This window comes from Xyrauchen texanus, chromosome 1 (assembly GCF_025860055.1).
Source record: "Xyrauchen texanus isolate HMW12.3.18 chromosome 1, RBS_HiC_50CHRs, whole genome shotgun sequence".
Lineage (NCBI taxonomy): Eukaryota > Metazoa > Chordata > Actinopteri > Cypriniformes > Catostomidae > Xyrauchen > Xyrauchen texanus.
In genome coordinates, this window is record NC_068276.1 from 6,100,483 (window position 1) to 6,122,078 (window position 21,596).

The following is a 21,596-nucleotide window of genomic DNA, read 5'->3' on the forward strand; positions in this document are numbered from 1 at the left end:
GGAGGTTTTTCCGCTACCTCAGCATGCTTGGTGTCAAGGTGTCTGTGAAGTTTAGCAGGTCGCATGCTACCATTAGCTAAAATCGCCTAACAAATGACACGTAAAGGTTGTGGTGCATCACCTGATCCTATCCAAGTAAATCTGTATCGTCTTGTTTCGGGTTTGACCCCTGAAACTGAAGGATTCGAAATTTGGTGGTCTCAGAAACCGTTCCTTTGTAATTACAGACAAACACATCACATCTGCTTTATTGGCAGGCTTGACAAATATCTTTGTCAAATAGCAAAGGAGTCTATCAATGAAAATACACTAAAATGATCAAAAGTTATTAGCATTTTTAGAAAACCATTATGATTTGATTACAAAATAAGTCTTGATGCAACTTGATACATCTTATCATATTTCAATTATTTTATTAAAATACACACTCAAAATACCTCAGATAGATGTGAACTATTTTTTTTTATTTCATATTAAAATTTATAAAAAATGTAAATACAATAAATTACAATTACATAGATTCCTTACAAAATGTTCCAAATGTTTTCTTATTTTCCTATTTCTTAGTTGTCATAATCGTAAGTATACTGAAGAGCTAGTTTAGCCCATTAACTGGCACCGCCCCAAATATTAAATGTTTTTTTTTTTTTTTTAGCATTTTTTAATGTTTATTGGACTATATTACCTTAATTTCCAACTTTAATCTTGGCAAACCTTATATCTGTAATTAGGCCTGTAGACCCAGGCATTTCAGAATGACAGACATTTAAATCCGAGTGTCACTCTTGGAACAATGGAACTTTGATGGTCACATTTGGTACTATGTATACAATAATTCTAAGATATTTGGCATTTCTAACTTATTTATTTGAAATTTGGGACACAATTTGGTTTGATATTTGGCTTTAATTTTCTATATTTGTTTTTGCCACCACATTTTCTACACTGCATGTGTGTGTGTGGGGGGGGGGGGCAAGTTGACGAGTCTGACAGGCAGTCGAGGAGGAAAGGAGATGTGCACGCGCAGGTGAGATTCTCTGTCCAGTTGTATTTTTTTTCAATATCGTAGATAAGTACATGGTATGATAACTGTCAATTTTTATACCATGGAATTCTGTGAAACCGGTATACCGCTGAAACCCTAGGCAATTGCTAGGGTGATAGTAAGAAGGATGCTTGCTCTCCTAAGTCATACAAGCCAACAATGAAGTATCAACAACATTCTGATACTGAGATAACGATCTAAGCAATTTCTAATGAAAGTCAATGGGGTTTGGGTGCTAGGGTGCTCTAAATTGTTGCTAGGGCATGGCTAAACAGTGACCAGAGTAATTCTTATTGACTGTTTAATAACCTGACTGAAAAGAGTCAATCCCCATGTGTCTATGGCATTCTGTTCTGAAGATATCCTTCTGAGCCATTTTGAATGGAAGTCTATGGGGTTGTTGTAAATGGTTGCTAGGGCATGGCTATGCCATTTCCAAGATAATACTTAAAGACTGATTGGTAGCCATAGTGAAATGAGCCCACCCCCATGTCTCTACAACATTCCCTTCGCAACATTTTGAGACAGTTTTTTGCCCCCCAGGGGTGCACTGTACCCCCATCCCTTAGAAAAGTCATAGCACAGGTGTCCTCAATAGGCCAGTCCTTTTGACACCTCATTTGTGGGTCTATGACAAACAGTGCGGGATGAGTTAGGTGCCAAAAAAGTGTACAGAAAAATAATAAGTATGTGAGACTATAACAGTGATGCTTCACAAGCACCACTAAAAAGAACTAACAAACACAATAGGTGCCTATACACCTTCGGTGCTTGGCCCCTAATAATAATAATAAATATAGCTGCAAGCAGCACTACAGGGGTCAAGCCAATTATCAGCAGCATGAGCAGCAAAAGAAGCATATTTACACATTTTAGGTTAGAATTCTGAATGCTGTAGGAGTACAAAATCCATGTTTAGAGTGCCATGTTTCTCAAGATACACTACTGTTCTATTTGCGTGACCTAGTTGCGTGACCATCTATCATCGCCAGAAAAAAGTGCTTGGTTTTTTTGGCTATTAGTAAACCTATAAAGAGCGTTTACTCAAGGTTGTGCAGAGGGTGTTAAGTGCAACATTGAACACTATACATTGTTTACACAATAACCCCCCCCCCAGGGAATGAATTCACAATAACCACCCAGGGCAAGGTCCTAAAATATTTTTATTTTACTAAGCAAATGCAACAGCCTTTATTCCTCTTTGGTATTTGTTATATTTACATATTTATGTATTTGGCAGACGCTTTTATTCAAAGTGACATACAGAGCCCTAATTACAGGGACAATCCCCCCGGAACAACCTGGAGTTAAGTGCCTTGCTCAAGGACACAATGGTGGTGGCTGTGGGGATCGAACCTACAACCTTCTGCTTAGCAGTTCAGTGCTTTAGCCCACTACTTCACCACCACTCCACTACGAAATTTGGTAGTTTCAAATTTGTTTGTGAAACAATTCTAAACAACAAACAGCTACATTTTGCCACGTTCTTTTTAATCTTAATAAATGTACTAATGACGCTTCTTATATTGGAGGTTTCATTCCAATCAGACGGAACGGCTTTGAAGCAATTAGCTAAAATAGTTTTGGAACTATTTATTAAGGTGAACCATAGCAAATATGGTATCGTTGTACCGGCAAGTCCTCCCGAATTTAACAAGACCAGTCCTGTGAGAACAGACCAATGCATTTAAAGATATAAACTCACAAAGTTAATAAAATATTTTTTCCACCACTAGGTAGTGCTGGACCCAAACTTCTCAGGCACCTTCAGGGTATGATCCTGATGACGGCGCGGTAGCACGCAGCGGCCACTCCGGATCCACAATGGTGCTATTTTTGTTAAAAAAGCCCGACTTTTGCAACACATGGACATCGGAGCAACCAGTGTTCATGTCTACCATCGCCAGACACTACTCAAATATAAGACTCATGCAAAAACCAAGCTGCATGATGACCTGCAGGAGGCGCTACGCGTACTCGGCTTGCTGCGGAGACCAGGCCTACAGCCCTCGGCGTCGCCTGATGCCGGTGGCCGGGGAGAGGACGTCGTAAGCGGTGTGCGAAAGCGAAGCGCGGAAAGAGGGCGGGGTCCATGCTAGGCTAAAAACAAACCCTAGCCGGCCGGCTCTCCCGTCTATCCTGCTCTCAAATGTTTGCTCCCTGGACAATAAACTGGACTATATCCGACTCCAGCAGGCTACGCAGCGTGAGTTTAGAGACTGCTGCGTCTTTGTTTTCACGGAGACGTGGCTCAGCGACAGAGTTCGGATGCCGCCATTCAGCTAGACGGGCTCGCCTCGTTTCGTGCCGACAGAAATACAGCTCTCTCGCGGTAAGACTCGCGGTGGTGGCTTGTGTGTTTACATCAACACGGAATGGTGCAAGAACTCTATGCTAGTCTCTAGTTACTGTTCATCGCTGTTGGAGCTTGTGACTGTTAGAGGCAGACCTTTTTATCTACCACAGGAATTCACCACTGTTTGCATAACCAGAGTTTACATTCCCCCCAGCGCTAACGCTAAGGAAGCGCTCTGTGAACTGTATGGGGCTATGAGCGAACTGCAGAACGCTCACCCCGACGGACTGTTTATTGTCGCCGGAGATTTCAACCATGCAAATCTCAAGACAGTGCTCCCTAAATTCCATCAGTATGTGGACTTTGCAACGAGAGGGGCGAACGCGCTTGATCTTGTTTACACAAACATCCCAGGCGCGTACCGGGCGGAGCCCCGCCCCCACCTCGGCTACTCAGACCACATCTCTGTTATGTTAATTCCAGCATACAGACCGCTCGTCAGACGCACAAAACCGCTTCAGAAGCAGGTGAAAACCTGGCCAGCAGGAGCCATCTCTGCTCTTCAGGACTGTTTTGAGTGTACTGACTGGCACATGTTCAAGGAGGCTGCAACATATGGCGATTCTACCAACTTGGAGGAATACACAGCATCAGTGACCAGCTACATCAGCAAGTGCATTGATGATGTCACTTTCTCCAAGACCATCACCACACGCTCCAACCAGAAGCCGTGGATGACTGCGGAGGTGCGCACGCTGCTGAGGTCCTGAGACTCCGCCTTCAGAGCAGGCGATAAGGCAGCCCTAAGAACAGCTAGGGCCAAACTGTCACGGGCAATCAGAGAGGCAAAGCGCGCACACGCCCAGAGAATCCACAGTCACTTCCAGGACAGCGGTGACACGCGGCGCATGTGGCAGGGCATCCAGGCCATCACCAACTACAGGACAACATCAGTTGCCTGTGACAAAGATGCCTCCCTTCCAGATGCGCTGAACGACTTCTACGCTCGGTTTGAAGTGCAGAACGACGTGATGGCGAGGAAGTCCACCCCTCCTCCCAACGACCAGGTGCTCTGTCTTACCACGGTAGATGTGAGGAAAACTCTACGTAGAGTCAACCCACGGAAGGCTGCTGGACCAGACAACATTCCTGGCAGAGTGCTCAGAGGATGTGCAGACCAGCTAGCAGATGTTCTTACCGACATCTTCAACATCTCTCTGAGCAGCGCCGTTGTTCCAACGTGCTTCAAGGCCACCACCATCATCCCCATGCCAAAGAAGTCTTCAGTGTCCTGCCTCAACGACTACCGTCCTGTCGCACTTACACCCATCATCATGAAGTGCTTCGAGAGGCTCGTCATGAGGCAGATTAAGACCCAGCTGCCCCCTCACTAGACCCACTGCAGTTTGCGTATCGTTCAAACCGTTCAACGGACGATGCCATCACCACAACCCTCCATCTGGCCCTCACCCACCTAGACAATAAGGACTCATACGTTAGAATGCTGTTCATAGATTTCAGCTCAGCATTCAACACAATCATTCCCCAGCACCTGATTGGAAAGCTGAACCTGCTGGGCCTGGACACCTCCCTCTGCAACTGGATCCTGGACTTCCTGACTGGGAGACCTCAGTCAGTCCGGATCGGGAACAGCATCTCCACCACCACCACACTGAGCACTGGGGCCCCCAGGGCTGTGTGCTCAGTCCACTGCTGTTCACTCTGCTGACTCACGACTGTGCAGCAATGCACAGCTCGAATCACATCATCAAGTTCGCCGATGACACGACCGTGGTGGGTCTCATCAGCAAGAACAACGAGTCAGCATACAGAGAGGAGATGCAGCGGCTGACGAACTGGTGTAGAGCCAACAACCTGTCCCTGAATGTCGACAAAACAAAAGAGATGGTTGTTGACTTTAGGAGAGCACAAGGTGAACACACTCTGCTGAACATCGACGGCTCCTCTGTGGAGATCGTCAAGAGCACCAAATTTCTTGGTGTTCACCTGGCGGAGAACCTCACCTGGTCCCTCAACACCAGCTCTATCACCAAGAAAGCCCAGCAGCGTCTCTACTTTCTTCGAAGGCTGAGGAAAGCACATCTCCCAACCCCCATCCTCACTACATTCTATAGAGGAACTATTGAGCGCATCCTGAGCAGCTGCATCACTGCCTGGTTTGGGACTTGCACTGTTTCGGACCGCAAAGCCCTGCAGAGGATAGTGAGGACAGCTGAGAAGATCATTGGGGTCTCTCTTCCCTCCATCAAAGACATTTACAAAAAACACTGTATCCGCAAAGCAACCAGCATTGTGGACGACCCCACACACCCCTCACACAAACTCTTTACCCTCCTCCCGTCTGGCAAGAGGTACCGAAGCATTCGGGCCCTCACGGCCAGACTGTGTAACAGCTTCTTCCCCAAGCCATCAGACTTCTCAATACTCAGAGACTGGTTTGACACACACGTGTCCTGAGTTGCACTTTAATTACTGTCACTTTATAACTGTCTGCTACCTCAATAACTGCTATGTGCATAGAACATTATCTCATAGTATGTTATGTTTACATTTTTAGAAACTGTCATCTTTTTGCACTACTGAGTACTGGTCGGCGCTGCACTCTCTATTGTCCTGTTCATTGTCAGTAATTTGTTGAACTGTCCTGTACTTTTTGCACATGTTTGCACGTGCACTTTATATAGGTATATATAGGTAGTTTATATAGGTATTTTATTTCGTTGTGTAGTCTCATGTGGTCCTATGTTGGTCCTTTGTTGTTTTTATGTAGCACCGTGGTCCTGGAGGAACGTTGTCTCGTTTTGCTGTGTACTGTACTAACTGTATATGGTTGAAACGACAATAAAAACCACTTGACTTGACTTGACTTGACACATGCAAAGTTTCGTAACGATGTGTCAATGCGTTCATAAAATACAGCATTTTGCGACCAAATTCAAAATGGCCGACATGGGACAATTGGTATTGTTTCACTGAATCTAAAGAGACCAGTTTTATAATTTTTGGCCAAAGCTTTCAAAAGTTATAAGCCAAAATAGCAGTTTTTGCTATCTCCTGACCAGCAGGGAGCAGTGTGGCAAGACTTTGCAGGTGGCCTCAAGGCATGATGTCGATGTCACATACCAAGTTTTGTCACAATCCGTCAAAATGTTGCGGAGGTACAGCATGAAGTCCATTTTGGCGTGCTCACAGTCCACTTCGTGAAGCCATTTCTCAGGAATGATTTCAAAAAGAGTAGTGAAAAAACATGCTTCCTCAAAATTCTAAATGCCAGAAGATCTAGTCGGGTGGTGAGCTCAGGAATCAGAGAAAAATATTTTTTTTATGTCTAGGACTTACAGTTCAAAAGTTATAAGTGTAAACATGAATGACATTTTGACCAATTGACCAAAGGGTTTGAGTTACAGACTCCAAATTTGCTGTGGTATCAGTTCAGACTGTCCTCTAGCTGTGTGCAAAATGTCATAATTTTCCTGCGAATGGTTCTATGGGCTGCCATAGACTCCCATGGCAGAAAAAAAAAGAACAATAAGAACACTAACGATTACAACAGAGGTCTTCGCCCTTTCAGGGCTTGATTCATAATAATCCTTAGAAGAACAAAAGGGCCTCTGCACTTTCAGTGCTTGGGCCCTAAAAAGATTATGTTGAATAGCCCTTCAAAAGGTACATCATACAAAATGTACTATAATTTACACAAATCATCCTGTTCAAAAGTTTGCATCCCCTTGGTTCTTTTTATGCTGCCCTCTGTTTACCAAAAGTGCCCATAGTTGAAGAGACATCAATTTACTGCTTGCTACAAATACAATAATACAAATCATAAAAATAATAATAATAGAAGAAAAAGATTTGCTTCAGATGGCTGCTGCCAGCAATTGGTTTTCAGCTGTGTGAGTTTGCGTGAGATGTCTAAAGCTGCGCCAGACAGGTGGCTTGCGGCCCGGAAAAATAAGATCTATTCCCACGGGGGCAGAATTCCATGCTAAGGGGAGTAGCGCTTCCGAATTAAGCTATCAGATGACACGGGCAAGAACCATGCCATTCACAGAGTACACACACACACACAGTGACATATGAAGAGAAGACGCATAAACAATGATAATACGACACAGATGTGGGAAGATATGAATCTTTCTTGCTAATTTTCTAAATTAAGTTGTATAATGATGTTGCCCTTAAAATGTGACCTGTTACATAAACCTAGAAATCTCATAACAAGTGCTCGACAAACAGCCAAACTGAGCAAATAAAGCAAAAACATATATACAAAAAAATGGAGGTACTTCAGAAGTGACACATGAGCCTGTGTGTGTGTGTGTGTGTGTGTGTGTGTGTGTGTGTGTGTGCTGCTGGGAAACACATGTCATCCGTTGTATTTTGCGCACTGGAGTAAACCTCTGTTTCTGTAGCTGCCAGTCTTTGAACACACTCTCTCGCTCTCTGTGTGTTTGGATTGCCTTCTTGTCTCTTCTCTAATAGGATTAAAGGGTAAGTGGGATTGAAGCGTTTGAGTTTGTTTCCTCTCTGGAGGTGCACTTTGCCTCTGTTCATCTCGTCTAATGTTAATGAGGCTGAGAGACACCACACTACAGGATTCCCCTGAAAAAAATCCTCAACTCGCTACAAACTATTCACAGCATACTCTACAGAAACTCAACATTAGACACTACACAAACACTCAACCAAAACTCAACGATATACACTACTTAGGTCTCAAGCGCACTAATCCATTTCCTAATGTCATTGTTTTCCGAAATATGCAGTTGAGTGTCTAAGCACCACAAACTCTGTTGTTGACAGACCACGTCTGCACTTTATCAAATACGGGACATGAAAAACATGTGCTGCACGTTTCAAGTTGAGTCAAGTTAAAACAGGCCTATGTCCAAAAAGCATACAAAATTGAAACGAACTGGGGTACCACAAGAGCTTGACTGTAGCAACAATTACCAAGTCAATTCAGTGGATTGATTTGTGTAACTGTATTAGTACAATGAAATATCAGTAGAGAATGTTGGTAATCAAACGGTTGAAGGTACCCATTGACTGCCATAGTAGGAAAAAAAAAATACTATGGAAATCAATGGTTACAGTCAACATTCTGGTTACCAACATTCTTCAAAATATCTTCTTTTGTGTTCAGCAGAAGAAAGAAACTCATACAGGTTTGGAACAACATTAGGGTGAGTAAATGATGTGAGTAAATGAATGACAGCATTTCCATTTTTGGGTGCACTGCCCCTTTAAGAGGCAAGTCTCAAACTTTGTTTGAAAACACAGAACCACACGTTCTAAAATTGTCAGAGCAAAATATTTGACAATTTCAGGGATTCGAATCACAAAAGTATGTCAATTTTGATATTAAAAAGTCTAAAATTAGTATTCAAATAAAATAAACCTGGTTATATAATAATTTGGGGCAATTCCTCAGAGATTAATATCATACAAGCTGTCAGATAGTTCATTCATCAACCCGACGCATCAGCATCCAGAAAATGAATTATTTTGACATGTAGCAGGCCTAAAATGTCCTTAAAATAAGATGATTATTATTGACAGAATGTTGACCTACAAAACAACTAAGATGTTCTGAAAACATCGGCGATGACACGAAAAAAAATCCCGGCTTAAGTCGCATTTTTTTGCCTTAACTGGTGTTGACGTGATTGTTGCTCGTGCGGATTGATATTAAGGTCTGTTTACACTTTCTAATGGTAGAAAAGAAGTTCTTTCGGGAAGACATGCAGGCTTGAGTGAAGATTTGAGATGCCATTAATTTGATGGATGTAAAACGGGAGGTGATGTCTCTCTCTTTGGCGTAGGCCCCGTCCGGCAGTCCGAGGTAGTTGTACCCGGAACCTTCATGTCCTGCCGGAGATAGGAGGCAGGAGCGAGGAGCCTACCCCCCTGCGGGACAGGGCTCAACTGGTGGTGGTGGGGAGGTGGAGGTTGCAGTGTTAGCACACCGAAAGAGCAATGTGATAGATTGTGAGCGGACTTATAAAGCATTGGCTTACGTGCGATTGGCTAAGATTTACCCAGCTAATGATGTGATGATGTACACCTGCTGGTCTTCCCGCTAGAACTATGCTCCACTTCCATTTCCTGAACAGAATGATACAAGAATCAGCGGGTGTTTTTTCGGCAAAATAAACCCAGGGACAATTGAAATCAATGTTTAGGAAGCCCACGTCCGTTTTTTGTTTTTGTGCAAAATTATAAAACGTTGTGTCAATAAAATCATTTTCAGTTTTAAGTACAAAATTTCAGTATTTATCGTGTTATAAATGAAAATTGTATTGTCCATACAATACAAGTGAATGGTGACCAAAATTTTGAAGCTCAAAAAAAATCACATAAGGCAGCATAGAAGTAATACCCATGACTCCAGTGGTTTAATCTATGTCTTCAGAAGTGATATGATAGGTGTGGGTAAGAAAAAGAATACTTTTACATTCTTCTTCTTGTGTTTTTGGTGATTCACATTCTTCATGTAAATTGTCCCCTACTGGGCAGGAAGGTGAATTTCAAGCAAAAAATACTTAAATACTGACCGGTTTCTCACCCACAACATCATATCACTTCTGAAGACATGGATTAAACCACTGGAGTCATATGGATTACTTTTATGCTGCCTTTATGTGCTTTTTGGAGCATCAGAATTTTGGCACCCATTCACCTGCATTGTATGGAACTAAAGAGCTGAAATATTCTTCTAAAATATCTTAATTTGTGTTCTGCACAAGAAAGAAAGTTTTACACATCTGGGATGGCATGAGGGTGAGAAATGATGAGAGAATTTTCATTTTTGGGTGAACTATCCCTTTAAATATTGCCAAAATTCGAATTATATATGAAAGACATTATTTCAGCAAGGGGAAAAGCTACAGGACATCAGTGATCACCAGTTTTAAATCAGCATTGTCTCAGCAAGTCCACAAGTGGGAGAATTGAAAAAATGGACCAAACAGCAGCATGTTTTATAGTGTTTTTGCAAAGATCATTCCCAACAAAATATGCATTAGTTTTAAACTATTTTGCATAAAATTATGAAAACATAGGGTTTTTGCCCAAATCATATTCTCAAATCTTAAGTAAAAAGTAAAGCTTTAATAGACAGTTCTGTGTTAACTTACATGTAGTTATGCAAGGTATCCCATTGCCACGGTACCAAAGTGTTTTTCATTAGCTACAGTTGTATGAAGTAGTCGTTAGGAATGTGCATTGTCGAGAAATTTTATAGATGATAACGCTATTTTATTCTTTCAAATTAAGTTAACTTTAACAAACTAGACTAGTTTTAGTAGACTAATCTAGACAAGTATTACAAAATGTGGCTGTGCTTTCAAAAGCTCTCATCCAACACCTCAATGGCAAACAACCACAATGCCCCCCAGTGGACTCAATTAAAACTGCAAGATTTGGTGAGAGATGCAGAGGGAAAGTACAGTGTAATTCAGCGCTGCTCATGGCAGGCAAATGCGGAATGGAAAATTAATTCGCCATGTTCGTCGTATATTCATGCACATCCATTTTAATAGTTGTATTCAGTTGAACTCAGACTCTGCTTCACGGTGGTAACGGCATGTATCTGACCACGCCACTCTGATAGGGACTGTTCAAACATGACACTTGATGGAGCGCAACAGAAACAATGCAGAGAACTCGAGACGCGCTTTTGGATATGAAACTCCTTTTGACAGTTGAAAGTTGACAGAATGTTTTAAAACGCACTGCTTGGGGGTTAATCAGATCGACCGCATTCGTGCACTAAAAATGCTAAACGCAGCACAAAGCATAACAGAACACTTAACGCATAACACTGTAAATATACCTTAGTTTTATCTTACACAGCTTCAAAATGAAGCGTTCCTGTGCGAAACATCACCCACAACATCAATGATTTAAGTGTAGTGTAGTGCATTTACATATTATGCAAACAGTATGAAAAGAGCGCAGATGGACACAAAACCAGTTCTGTGTGAACGGCCCTTGTGCTACTAGGCTCTAATAAGAGAGCAAAATGCAACGACCAAAAACCTCAATTTTTAATTAGTATGTTTAGTTGATGTTACTGGCTGATGTTTTCAAATGACCCCTTGTCACACCCTTACCACAAGCATAATGTGAGGACTTTTCAGACGGTCCCTTACTTTACTGGAAGTCTACACAACACCCTTACAAGACTACTTACAACATTCATTCTAACCCCCTAACAGACCCTCTACTGAAACCCTCTTTTGAAATTCCCCACAATTGACATGATTTTGTGCTTTATAATACAAGCCTTGTGTTCATTGGTCTGGTGTGGAGAAGGAAGTCATTGTTCTATGGTGGAAGCACACTGTTGTTGTTTGTTATCTTGCTATGTTGCAATGTTGCTGAGCAGCTGGTTTGATGCATCTCAGCAGCAAATTTACAGTAGATTACACACAGTATTAATTAAAGACACCGTAAATCCAATCCTGCTCTACCTCCCTTTGCTGAAGTGTGAGCGTTGGGCCATATCACCGCAGTTAAAAAGAGAGTATAGCACTGTAGACTTAAAAAAACCTCAAATCTACTTCAGTGTAGTAGGATGCTAATTCTAAAAAGATTTTAGGGTGAGGGGTTCTAAGTTTTACAAAGGATTTTCTACACAGAAGGTCATTTTCAAGGTGTAATCTGCTGTGTTTAGCCTTTTGCTGCTAGCACAGTTAGCAAAACAAACTTAACCCTTAAATGCATGGGTGTTTTAACAAACATTATTACACACCTCGGGTCTTTGGTGACCTGACATGAACATCTATCACAAATAGATCTACAAAATGACCAGATAGTGTAACGTTTTTTTTACAACAGTTATAAAATAATAGAAAATATTCTGTTATATTTCAATCAAAGAGACGATGCAACAAAGGACAGAAGAGGATTCATTACTTTCACGCTAAACTTTTACAAGACACAACTAGCTGTACAACACATATTGAGCTACATAGAACGCACAAGTTACACATAAGCTACACACATGTATATTCTCAGGCACCTATTCGGTATAAATAGACGTAAATAATGGCAATAGCCATATTATACTGTTCACATGTTGTACTAGCTATAGTTTACTTCCTCGTTGCTTCTCCATCAAACAGTACTTTCAAAATTTTTTTACTTAAAAATCAAGCAAGTCAAAAAATAGCATGTACAATATATATGTTTACGCACATGTCAACAAATCAACATGATATAGCGGTAATTTGTATTAATATAGAACTCATTAATAAACAAATAAACAGATATCCAGTTATAGTAAACTTACATAGATATAAAATAATCCTAAGAATATGATTGTAAAAGTGCAAATATACAGTATATTATGACAATGACCCAATGTGTTTTTGGTCATTTTATTAAATTTTTATATTTTTTGCAAATTTGGTAATTTTAGATTGCTCCAGCAGAACGTTCCCTGTCATAACTGTACTGTAAGCGTTGCTGGGCAAGAGATTGTCTGCTGGATGATTAACACAGAGAACAAAAAGCATTCATTCACACACACAACTTTGTCAAAGCCCAAAAACATACTCTTCGCAAGTATGTAAAGCAACTTTAGAAAGGATTATGAGTGCAATTTGTAACTCAGTTGCATTCCCAGTATTGGCGAACAACATTTTCTCAGGGGAAGTTGATATGTTGATAAAAAATTTACCAGTTCTGGTCCCTTGGAAACCAGGTTGTAATCACGTTCATATAATTCTTGAGGTGCACGATTCAGAGCTTACGTTTTCCCACTAAGATTACATTTTTACTCCATTGACGGTTAGGTTTAGGGTTGAAGTTTGGGTTAGGGCATATGGTTAATAAAATATGAATTCCTGTTGACTGGAACGTCACTCAATGTCATTTACAACTAAAAACGACTCGCTTTTGACACCCCTCTGAGGGCATTGCACACGGAAACTTGAGATTTTATGTTCCCATACGTTCAATAACACTTCTCGCTTCGGCCACTGGGGGCATCGAATTTCAGTAAACACAAAACCATTTTAGCTAAAGAACTTTCGACCTACTGTCGTTCATTCAATGTGAGATTCAGTCTGTGGTAAAAAGGGTGCTATACCAGACATCAGCACAATTTGTCTCCTAAGACCAGTTTCCAACTACCATCATTATGCTGACAGAGTTGGAAGAAATTTTGTTGAGCAACTTAAAGTCGATATATTTATCTGAATAATAACGCATACAGTTTGGTACAGACATTGGAAGTTCTATCCCACCCTTCAGTACTGAGAGTTGTTAAGTATCAAGTGACCCAAAGCGCTCCCTTGGCCAAGCATTGTGTTTGAATACTTGCGTAAAATATGTTTCTGGCCTAGATGTGTCGCGTCTGTAGGTCTTACCTTTGGCTCATGATCTTGTAAGCATCAGGTAAATAACAGTCCGTATTCTCCATCTGGGCTGGATCAGCATCACAGATCTTGTCGTCTGTCCGGCCATAATTTGACGTCTCGATCATAATGACGTCCGTGCCAGGACAGCGCAGCTCGATGGGGTAACTTTCGCAGGACAGCTCTCGCCGAACAACTGCCATGGGCACTGGGGCACGACTGAACGCTGCAAAAAGCAAAAGTGAGAGGAGATACTCAAAAAAAAATGAACACAACATGGTAATATGTCAACACAGCAGTCATACATGCCCACAGAGCAAAGAGGTGTCCCAGACGGATGCTTCTAAAATTGAGAAAATAGGGCAAAAATGAAGGCAGAAGTCATCACTATGCAAGTGAGTGGTTATCCAAGAAAAAAATATTTCCCTGTAGAAATACTGGTGCCCTTGTTAAAGTAAAAATGAACAAAAAAAGCCAATTAAATATGTACAGCATTTGTATCTGCTTGAATATACACTGAAAATACGTAAGACACTTTATTGTAAAGTGTAAAATATCGAAAGAAAGTCCTTAAATAAAAATCTGCATTTATTACTAACAGCATAAACCTAGTGACTTGTCTACAGGGGCAACATTTTAAGGCATCAAAGGGACACTTTCAATGTGCAAGCTGTTCTAAAATGTGGAAGCCTAATTATGTTGCCAAAATCTAAGGTATGCATGTATACTTTGCAGAGAAGGCAATCCTAGAATGCACTGCGATGAGCGCAAAGAAGGGAAAAAAATCCATCCAAGATGGCAGAAGAGGTGTTTGAAGAGGTTAAATATCACCAAACATTCGTAAAAATAAATAAATAGCTAATCTAATTTTTTTTAAAAATAGCTAAGCTAATTAAAAAAAAAAATAGCTAATCTAATTTAAAAAGTCATTGCACTCAATTGTTTTCTGTTTGTATTAGAATATAGTGTCATTAGCTTTAGCATCATGCTAACATGCTATATTAAATTCAACAAAAAAAAAATCGATAAACAAGCTCAATCTAATTAAAAGTTAGTTACTGTGCCTAATATTTAGTTTGTATTAGAATATTGCAAAGTTAGCTTTAGCAACATGCTAGCTAAAAAAAAACATTAACCATTGGTGATTTTACCCACCCTTACAAAAGTCTGGCAAACTTGCCGCAAATTTGACACTGGTTATTTTCACACGCAAATGAGCTTGTGATTTGCTGCAAATTACTGGGAGAAGTTTGCATCTCTTTACCGTTAGTGGTGAACCTGCAGCAAACCTTTGGTAACAATGGATAATTTGCCGCTACTAGGAAACACTTCTCTGGCAAACCTGTGGCAACAATGAAGAGTTTGCCGCAAACCTCACTGGCATGCAAAAATAATGAGTGACAAATTTGCCTAGGGCTTGCCAGAACTCTCAATTTTATAGGGGCAATGTTTTGTGTTTGTATTAGAGAATTACCCCATTAGCTTTAGCAACATGCTATATTTGATTCAACACACACACACACACACAAACATTAATAAACAATAGCTCAATCTAGTTAAAAATGTGTTATTGTATCCAATAGTATGTGTTTGTTTTAAAGAAGGCTACTGGATGTTAGATTTAGCAACATGCTAATGTCAAACTCAATTGTAAGTCAAGTCTCCTCTGCACATGATGTGAGAAGCAAGGGTTGCCACTTTCAAAGATGAAAAATACGAGACACCCCCTCCAGTAGTAAGCAGGAATCTCACTTGGTTTCAGAACAAAGCTCAAGTCACATTTGGTTGCATTATATTTAGTCAGTGGTGCTTCATCTGAGATTTTCTGATACAGCTGATTGAGTTAGCGGAGCACAAATAATGCATAGCAACCTCTTCACTAGCACCCAGGCATAGTAACGTGTAAGGTACAGTATAGTAAGGTGATTTTATGAGACCAGGTAGGTTGGTCAAATGTGAATCAGAGGGAGGGAGGCCATGATTGTCATTACAAAAGCCACAAAGTCCCTTAACAGACACAAGAAAGACCATATTTAGGGAAAGATTTGGTCTGACTTAACTGCATTTTTATAGGTAACTTTTAAGTGTTTTTTTTCTGTTTGGTGATGTGTTAATGTTTGATAGTTGTTTTACTGTTTAACTTTAACACTATATGGCAGGTTCCAATTGTGACAACATGCCCCCACTGCAACGGCCGATGTGTGTTAAATAATCTTTTTATAAACACTATTTTCTGTCATTTTTTATTTCATCCTTTTTTATTACAGCTATATTTTTTATTAGCTTTTAAATAGCTTTTTTGTCGTGAAGACTTCAAGGTATATGTGCAAAAAAACATCACTTTCAGGAATCCCAGTGTCTGCAACCGTATATATCTAAATACTATGATATTACCATTAGCACTACAGTAGTTGGTGGCAAACATCTGACTTTGAAATTTTAAAAGGTCCATTTAAGACTTCTAACTATAAACATCTGAAGAATGTGCAGTAAACTTCATTTCGAGTAAGTAGAAAATATGACCGTCTGAACTATTACACTTGTGGCAAACAGTCACGGTCTTGTGATCTTCACAGCAAAGTCTCGCTACTCTGACAGAAATACACCACTTGCTGGCCACTGAGTCTAATTTTAATTGGCTTTCATCCTCAGTACTGCACGGTTTGAGCGAATCTCTGCGTTCAGAGAAACTCCGCCGTAAGGTGTGACTGTTCTCACATGAACAAACACTAGCCTGCTGAGAATAGATTATTAACCACAAGACGGGACGCAGTGGAGCTCTCACACCCTACGCTTCTCTTATCCTGTTTACGTTCACTTCACAACACATAGAGCTGCATTTCAATATGCTAAAGAGAGCGAGATAGAAACAAGCAGAGAGAGTCCTTGATTACACCTGGTATTAAGATGTGTCTCTTTTGAGGGGAGGGTCTCTAATTTCATGAGGAAGTACATCAACCTCTACTACTGCATGATAATACAGTGCACGAAATAGAAGAAAAAATCCATCTATAACCAGCTAAGATAAACTTTTAAGCTCAGATGTTGATTGACAGGTGAGTGGGTGGTACTTCGCTGCTGTTCGATCAAATGAGCATTTATGCCCAAAGTATACTTCGGTCAGATGCGAAAGCTAGGCATCAGCGTGGAGATTGAATGACACACATTCCATCATGAGCAGAGTATTCGAGCATTGAACACGTATGACCTGATTTTTCAAACCGCGCATACTCTAAACAAGCCTGGAATTCTGTGCACTAATTAGTGTGTCCACAAGGTGGCAACGCTCACACTTGAGTGCTAGAAGACGACGTAATAGCCGCTAAACAACAGGAGCAAAGGTGGAAACAACAACGTCAAGAATGCATGGAGGTCAGGAGATCCCTGCATTTATATAACTCAAGTCTGAAGGAATATAAAGACAACTTTATGGGTCTAAACTCCTAAAGAGTAATAGATAAGTTTCTAATAGTAGTCATAGCGCATATGCCACCTGTGTATACAACCACAGTCAAATCAAGTATACTTTGAAAGGCTGAGCGTTCGACTGTGCACAGACGTCAAAATCGAAGTATACTTTGAGGTCTACACTACAACCCTAATGTGGTCACATGCGTTTACAGTACTTTCAACCACCTCCTTATGTGGTTGAAGTGGACAAATATTCAAAAGTTTCGGACCCGTTTTCAGTTTACCATTTCAGACAGATCGGTCAAAACACATTTCAATACCAGTCCTGCATTCCAATCAGGATAAATTAGCCTCCAAAGTGCATTTCGAAATAGCCATAATGTAAAATCACTTCAAACTGAATAAAGAATGTACTAAAATAACACTTAAAAAGGTGAGTCTGAACAAATGTTAGTTTTGAACCTCACACCTTTCAGCCTTCCAAAGCTCTCACAATGCACTCCAAATGTAAACAGAGCCACACTCTTTTGTTGTAAGGTCGGGTCTTTCATCTTTTCTCTTCTACAGGTACTAAAGGCAAAAACTCTAAAGCTTCGTTGTCTCTGTCTGTCACTCATGAAACAATGCAGAGAGTCTCTTCAAACGGTGTTATCAGACTGCTGGTGACCACCTGTCAAGACACTCTCTACACGAGGGCCTGGGTAGCTCAGCGAGTATTGATGATGACTACCACCCCTAGAGTCGTGAGTTCAAATCCAGGGTGTAACCAGTAAATGAGTAACCTCATTGTGGTCGCGATTAGTGGTTCTCGTTCTCAATGGGGCACATGGCAAGTTGTGCGTGGATTGCGGAGATTAGCATGAGCGTCCACATGCAGAGTCTCCGCGGTGTCATGCTCAATGAGCCACTTGATAATATGCACCAAAGTACTTACATGGTGGTATATGACAATTGAAAATAGAGCATTATATTGTCATTGGAAGCCACCCCAAATCTCTGAACCGCTCCCCAATAGCTCGATTGCCGTGCTAATACACCACCGTGTCCCCATTGTCACACTGTTAAGAGTGAAAAGGTGGATATGTTGTAAGTTTGGTACATTTCCTTTGGAATTTCTTTACCAGTCCTTGCATTTTTGGGGGATGCAATTTAACATGGTTGTATATTTAAAGCTGTGAATATTTCAACTGAAAATATTCCACCAAAACAAATTATAAAAACAAAAATAAATTGCAGGTAAAAAGCATGAATATACTGGTCCATCAGCTAGACCAGCAACAAACCAGCCTTGACCAGCATGGAAATTCATGCATGTCTAAGATGGTCTTTAAAGCACGGTTTCGTTAAGCAGAGAAGCCCGATTCTAATTACTGATTTTACTGAACCACTAAATTAGCATTGATCGAAAGGGGAAATTAATTCCATAACTGCAACTGTGTGTGTGTGTGTGTGTGTGTGTGTGTGTGTGTGTGTGTGTGTGTGTGTGTGTATGTACACAGTACATTTTATGGTGTATGTTTGTGTTTGCTTGTTTACAGGTGGCACACGAACAGCTCTTTCAGAAATGACGACCAGTGAAGCAGCACAGTTAATTAGCATCAGTCTGTGTAATGAACTTTTCCACCCGCGTTCACATATATCAGGTTTTCTGTTGTACAGTGCAGAGTTTGACTTTGGGGTCTACAAACAGTTATGTGTGTCCAATTGGCAAAGAAAGAGCTTCAATAACTTCAGAAAAATAAGGAAAATAAGACAACCAAGAGTAAAATATTGTATTGCTCAAAGGCTGCCCTTTCAAAGCTCAGGATTATATATGTATGAGTGTTTTTGTCTCACTTTCTTCTTTGGAAATTTAAATAGAAATAGGCAGTTGTTGATGTAGAAAAAAATGCTATTAATCAATTAACATATGTTAATTCCTTCCAACTGAGCAAATAAAGTGCCACATTTTTATATTTTGTGAGCCGCAGTCAGCAGGGGGCAGTCAGCCCCACTTCAGCTGTGCAGCATCTCACGGCGGTTGTGTCGCATCATTTACAGTGTTTTTTTTTTTTTGTTAACTGTGTCAAGTCAAATGTAGTTTGAAACTTAAAAAAAAAACATATCTTGAGATCCCCACATTCCAAATTGTGCTCTGTTAGATCACGTCCTCATCTTGTGCTGTCGCTAGTGTCAAGTGTGGCTAGTGTGGTTTGTTCTCTGTAGAACTGTGCATTGCCAATAATGCTGGAGTTTCGGTTACTGCGTCCTGCTGAAAACAAGTGGTATATCAAGCTTGAATTGCTCTGATGGCAGAATATTCCTTATCATGGTCCAGTGTCATGATAAATTGTGAATTAACGTGTTGAACAGCCCTATTTTAGTTGCCATTAGTTGTGATTAATTAGATAAAAAACGATGTTATTAATCCCAAATGAAAGAAATGAGTTCATATTGAGATCTCTGCATTACGATTGCATACTTCTCTGTGTCTTGGAAAATTTAAGCACAGTTGTGATCTCAACTGAAACTGAAAGTAACTTACATAGAGATTAAACAGAGATTTTGACAATGAGTACAAGAATTTGACAATCACGCCTTTGTAAATTTGAAAACGGATTCACTATTATGTTAGCAAAGACTTAATCGAAATTAACATATGTAAAAGGTGTGCATATTTTGCCAGGAGAGACATCTGTGAGATTAAAATGGGAAGAAAAAAAAAACATTCAGGCTATGTGCTTTGCCTAGTAAAATGTGAAATTGAAATGGCATCTAATGAAATGGTACGTAACCTGCTGAAGTGATGGTATAGGGCAGAAGATTTATGTGCTAAATGTAGATACCGAAACCATAAATACAATTGAACAGAAAATGAGCCAAGTACAAGTGTAAGCAAAAATCAGGGTGTAAATCAATCAGACCTCAACAAGTGCATTTTCTGTAGGAAATGTGTGTGGTGCTTACACATGCAAACTAGCCACCACAATGGTAGGGTGTTGCAGGTGGTTACCTGGGAATTGCTATACAGTTGTTCGGGTATTCTGGGTGGTTGATTAGGTGGTTATTTTTGAGTTGCCACAGTATGCAACAGACTGACATGATTTTTTTTTTTATTTTGGTGTTCCCCCATTCAAGTGGATAGGTGCTGCACTGCCATGACTGGAAATAGTTTCCCGAGAGCATTCCAAAGATGGCCGACAGTGGACTGACTTGCTAGAAAGACTTCGATCCACTCCACTGCGTTACTTAAATGGTAAATGGTCTGCACTTATATAGTGACTTTTTATTAACCTTAGAGCTTACCAAAGCGCTTTACACTGTGTCCCATTCACCCATTCACTGCCATGCAAGGCCCTAGCCTGCCATTGGGAGCAACTTACGGTTCAGTGTAAGTTGCGTTGCCCAAGGACACAACCCGCTCTACCACCTGAGCCACATCAGCCCCACTTAAATGCCACCTTTCATGCCTAACACCATATACACACAGACAGTGATATTGATCCAATCTGTCTTAAATGTTTATTGTTGTGGTGTGTATAGGCCCGGGTTTAGTGGAACTCTCTCAGGCCAGAAAGTCCAGGGACACTTTTTATTCCCAGTCCACCCCTGCTCCTTTGCAAGACACAAGATTTGAGGTTACATCATATAATTTACAGTATATACACCATACAAACAGAATGCATCACAAAAAATCTCATATTTGTGGCATACAGCAAAGATGCCAATAAAGGCAAAATGAAGAAATTATGGGTGTGACATCATTTTGGAGAAAACCTGTCCAAAAAGTGTTTTTGAATTTGTTATTGACTTTCATTAATTTCTTTACGTAGTCAAGCTCATTCAGCATGAACAAACTGGAGTACAGAGTTGCCATCCTTTTCTACACCCATCTTTGCAGTTATATCGACATTTTTCTGTAAAAAAAACCTTTGTCTGAAAAAACTTTATAATCTTAGGTGGATTCTTTTCACAAAATGAAACACAATAACAGAGGGTGACCAGTTCGTATTATAAACACATTTAGCCTGTTAGCATTAGCACCGTGAATGCAGAATGGATATCACACATTATCTACCACAAATCATCGAGTGGTTAAAACAACCTGTTTTACTGATATCATGTGAGTTTTATTCATAAAATAAGGCATAGTCATTAAAAACGTATTTTAATGTCACATTAGCCAAGGTTCCCCTTCTGTCACTCACTCAACATTGTGTAGATGTAGTTACACTAGGGGTCTCTCTTGAGAGCCTTGGTTACCTCTCTCTTTGAGGAAAGGCCAATGAGAATTGGCGAACAGAATTTGTATTATGAATCCACTGCTGTTCCAGTCACCTCTACAAGAGCGTATGCTGTTGGAGATACGGCGCAAATTAGCACCTGGGCGCTTCAACAGCTATCTAAAAGAGTACATACAGTTAAAATAGTATATTTCTCTAAAAGAGTACAACACTTGGACAAGGAACGTCTTTTT

General features: G+C 40.5%; 1 protein-coding gene across 21 annotated transcripts in view; it reads right to left on the reverse strand.

Annotated features, from left to right (window-relative positions):
• LOC127639549 (adhesion G protein-coupled receptor L3-like) overlaps positions 1 to 21,596 on the reverse strand; it is a 296,527-nt gene that overhangs the window by 172,308 nt on the left and 102,623 nt on the right. For all 21 annotated transcript variants that reach the window (XM_052123117.1, XM_052122957.1, XM_052123044.1 and 18 more), the window contains exon 3: positions 13,742 to 13,955. In XM_052123117.1, the coding sequence (XP_051979077.1) occupies positions 13,742 to 13,955 (214 nt within the window). The remainder of the gene's footprint in view (positions 1 to 13,741; positions 13,956 to 21,596) is intronic.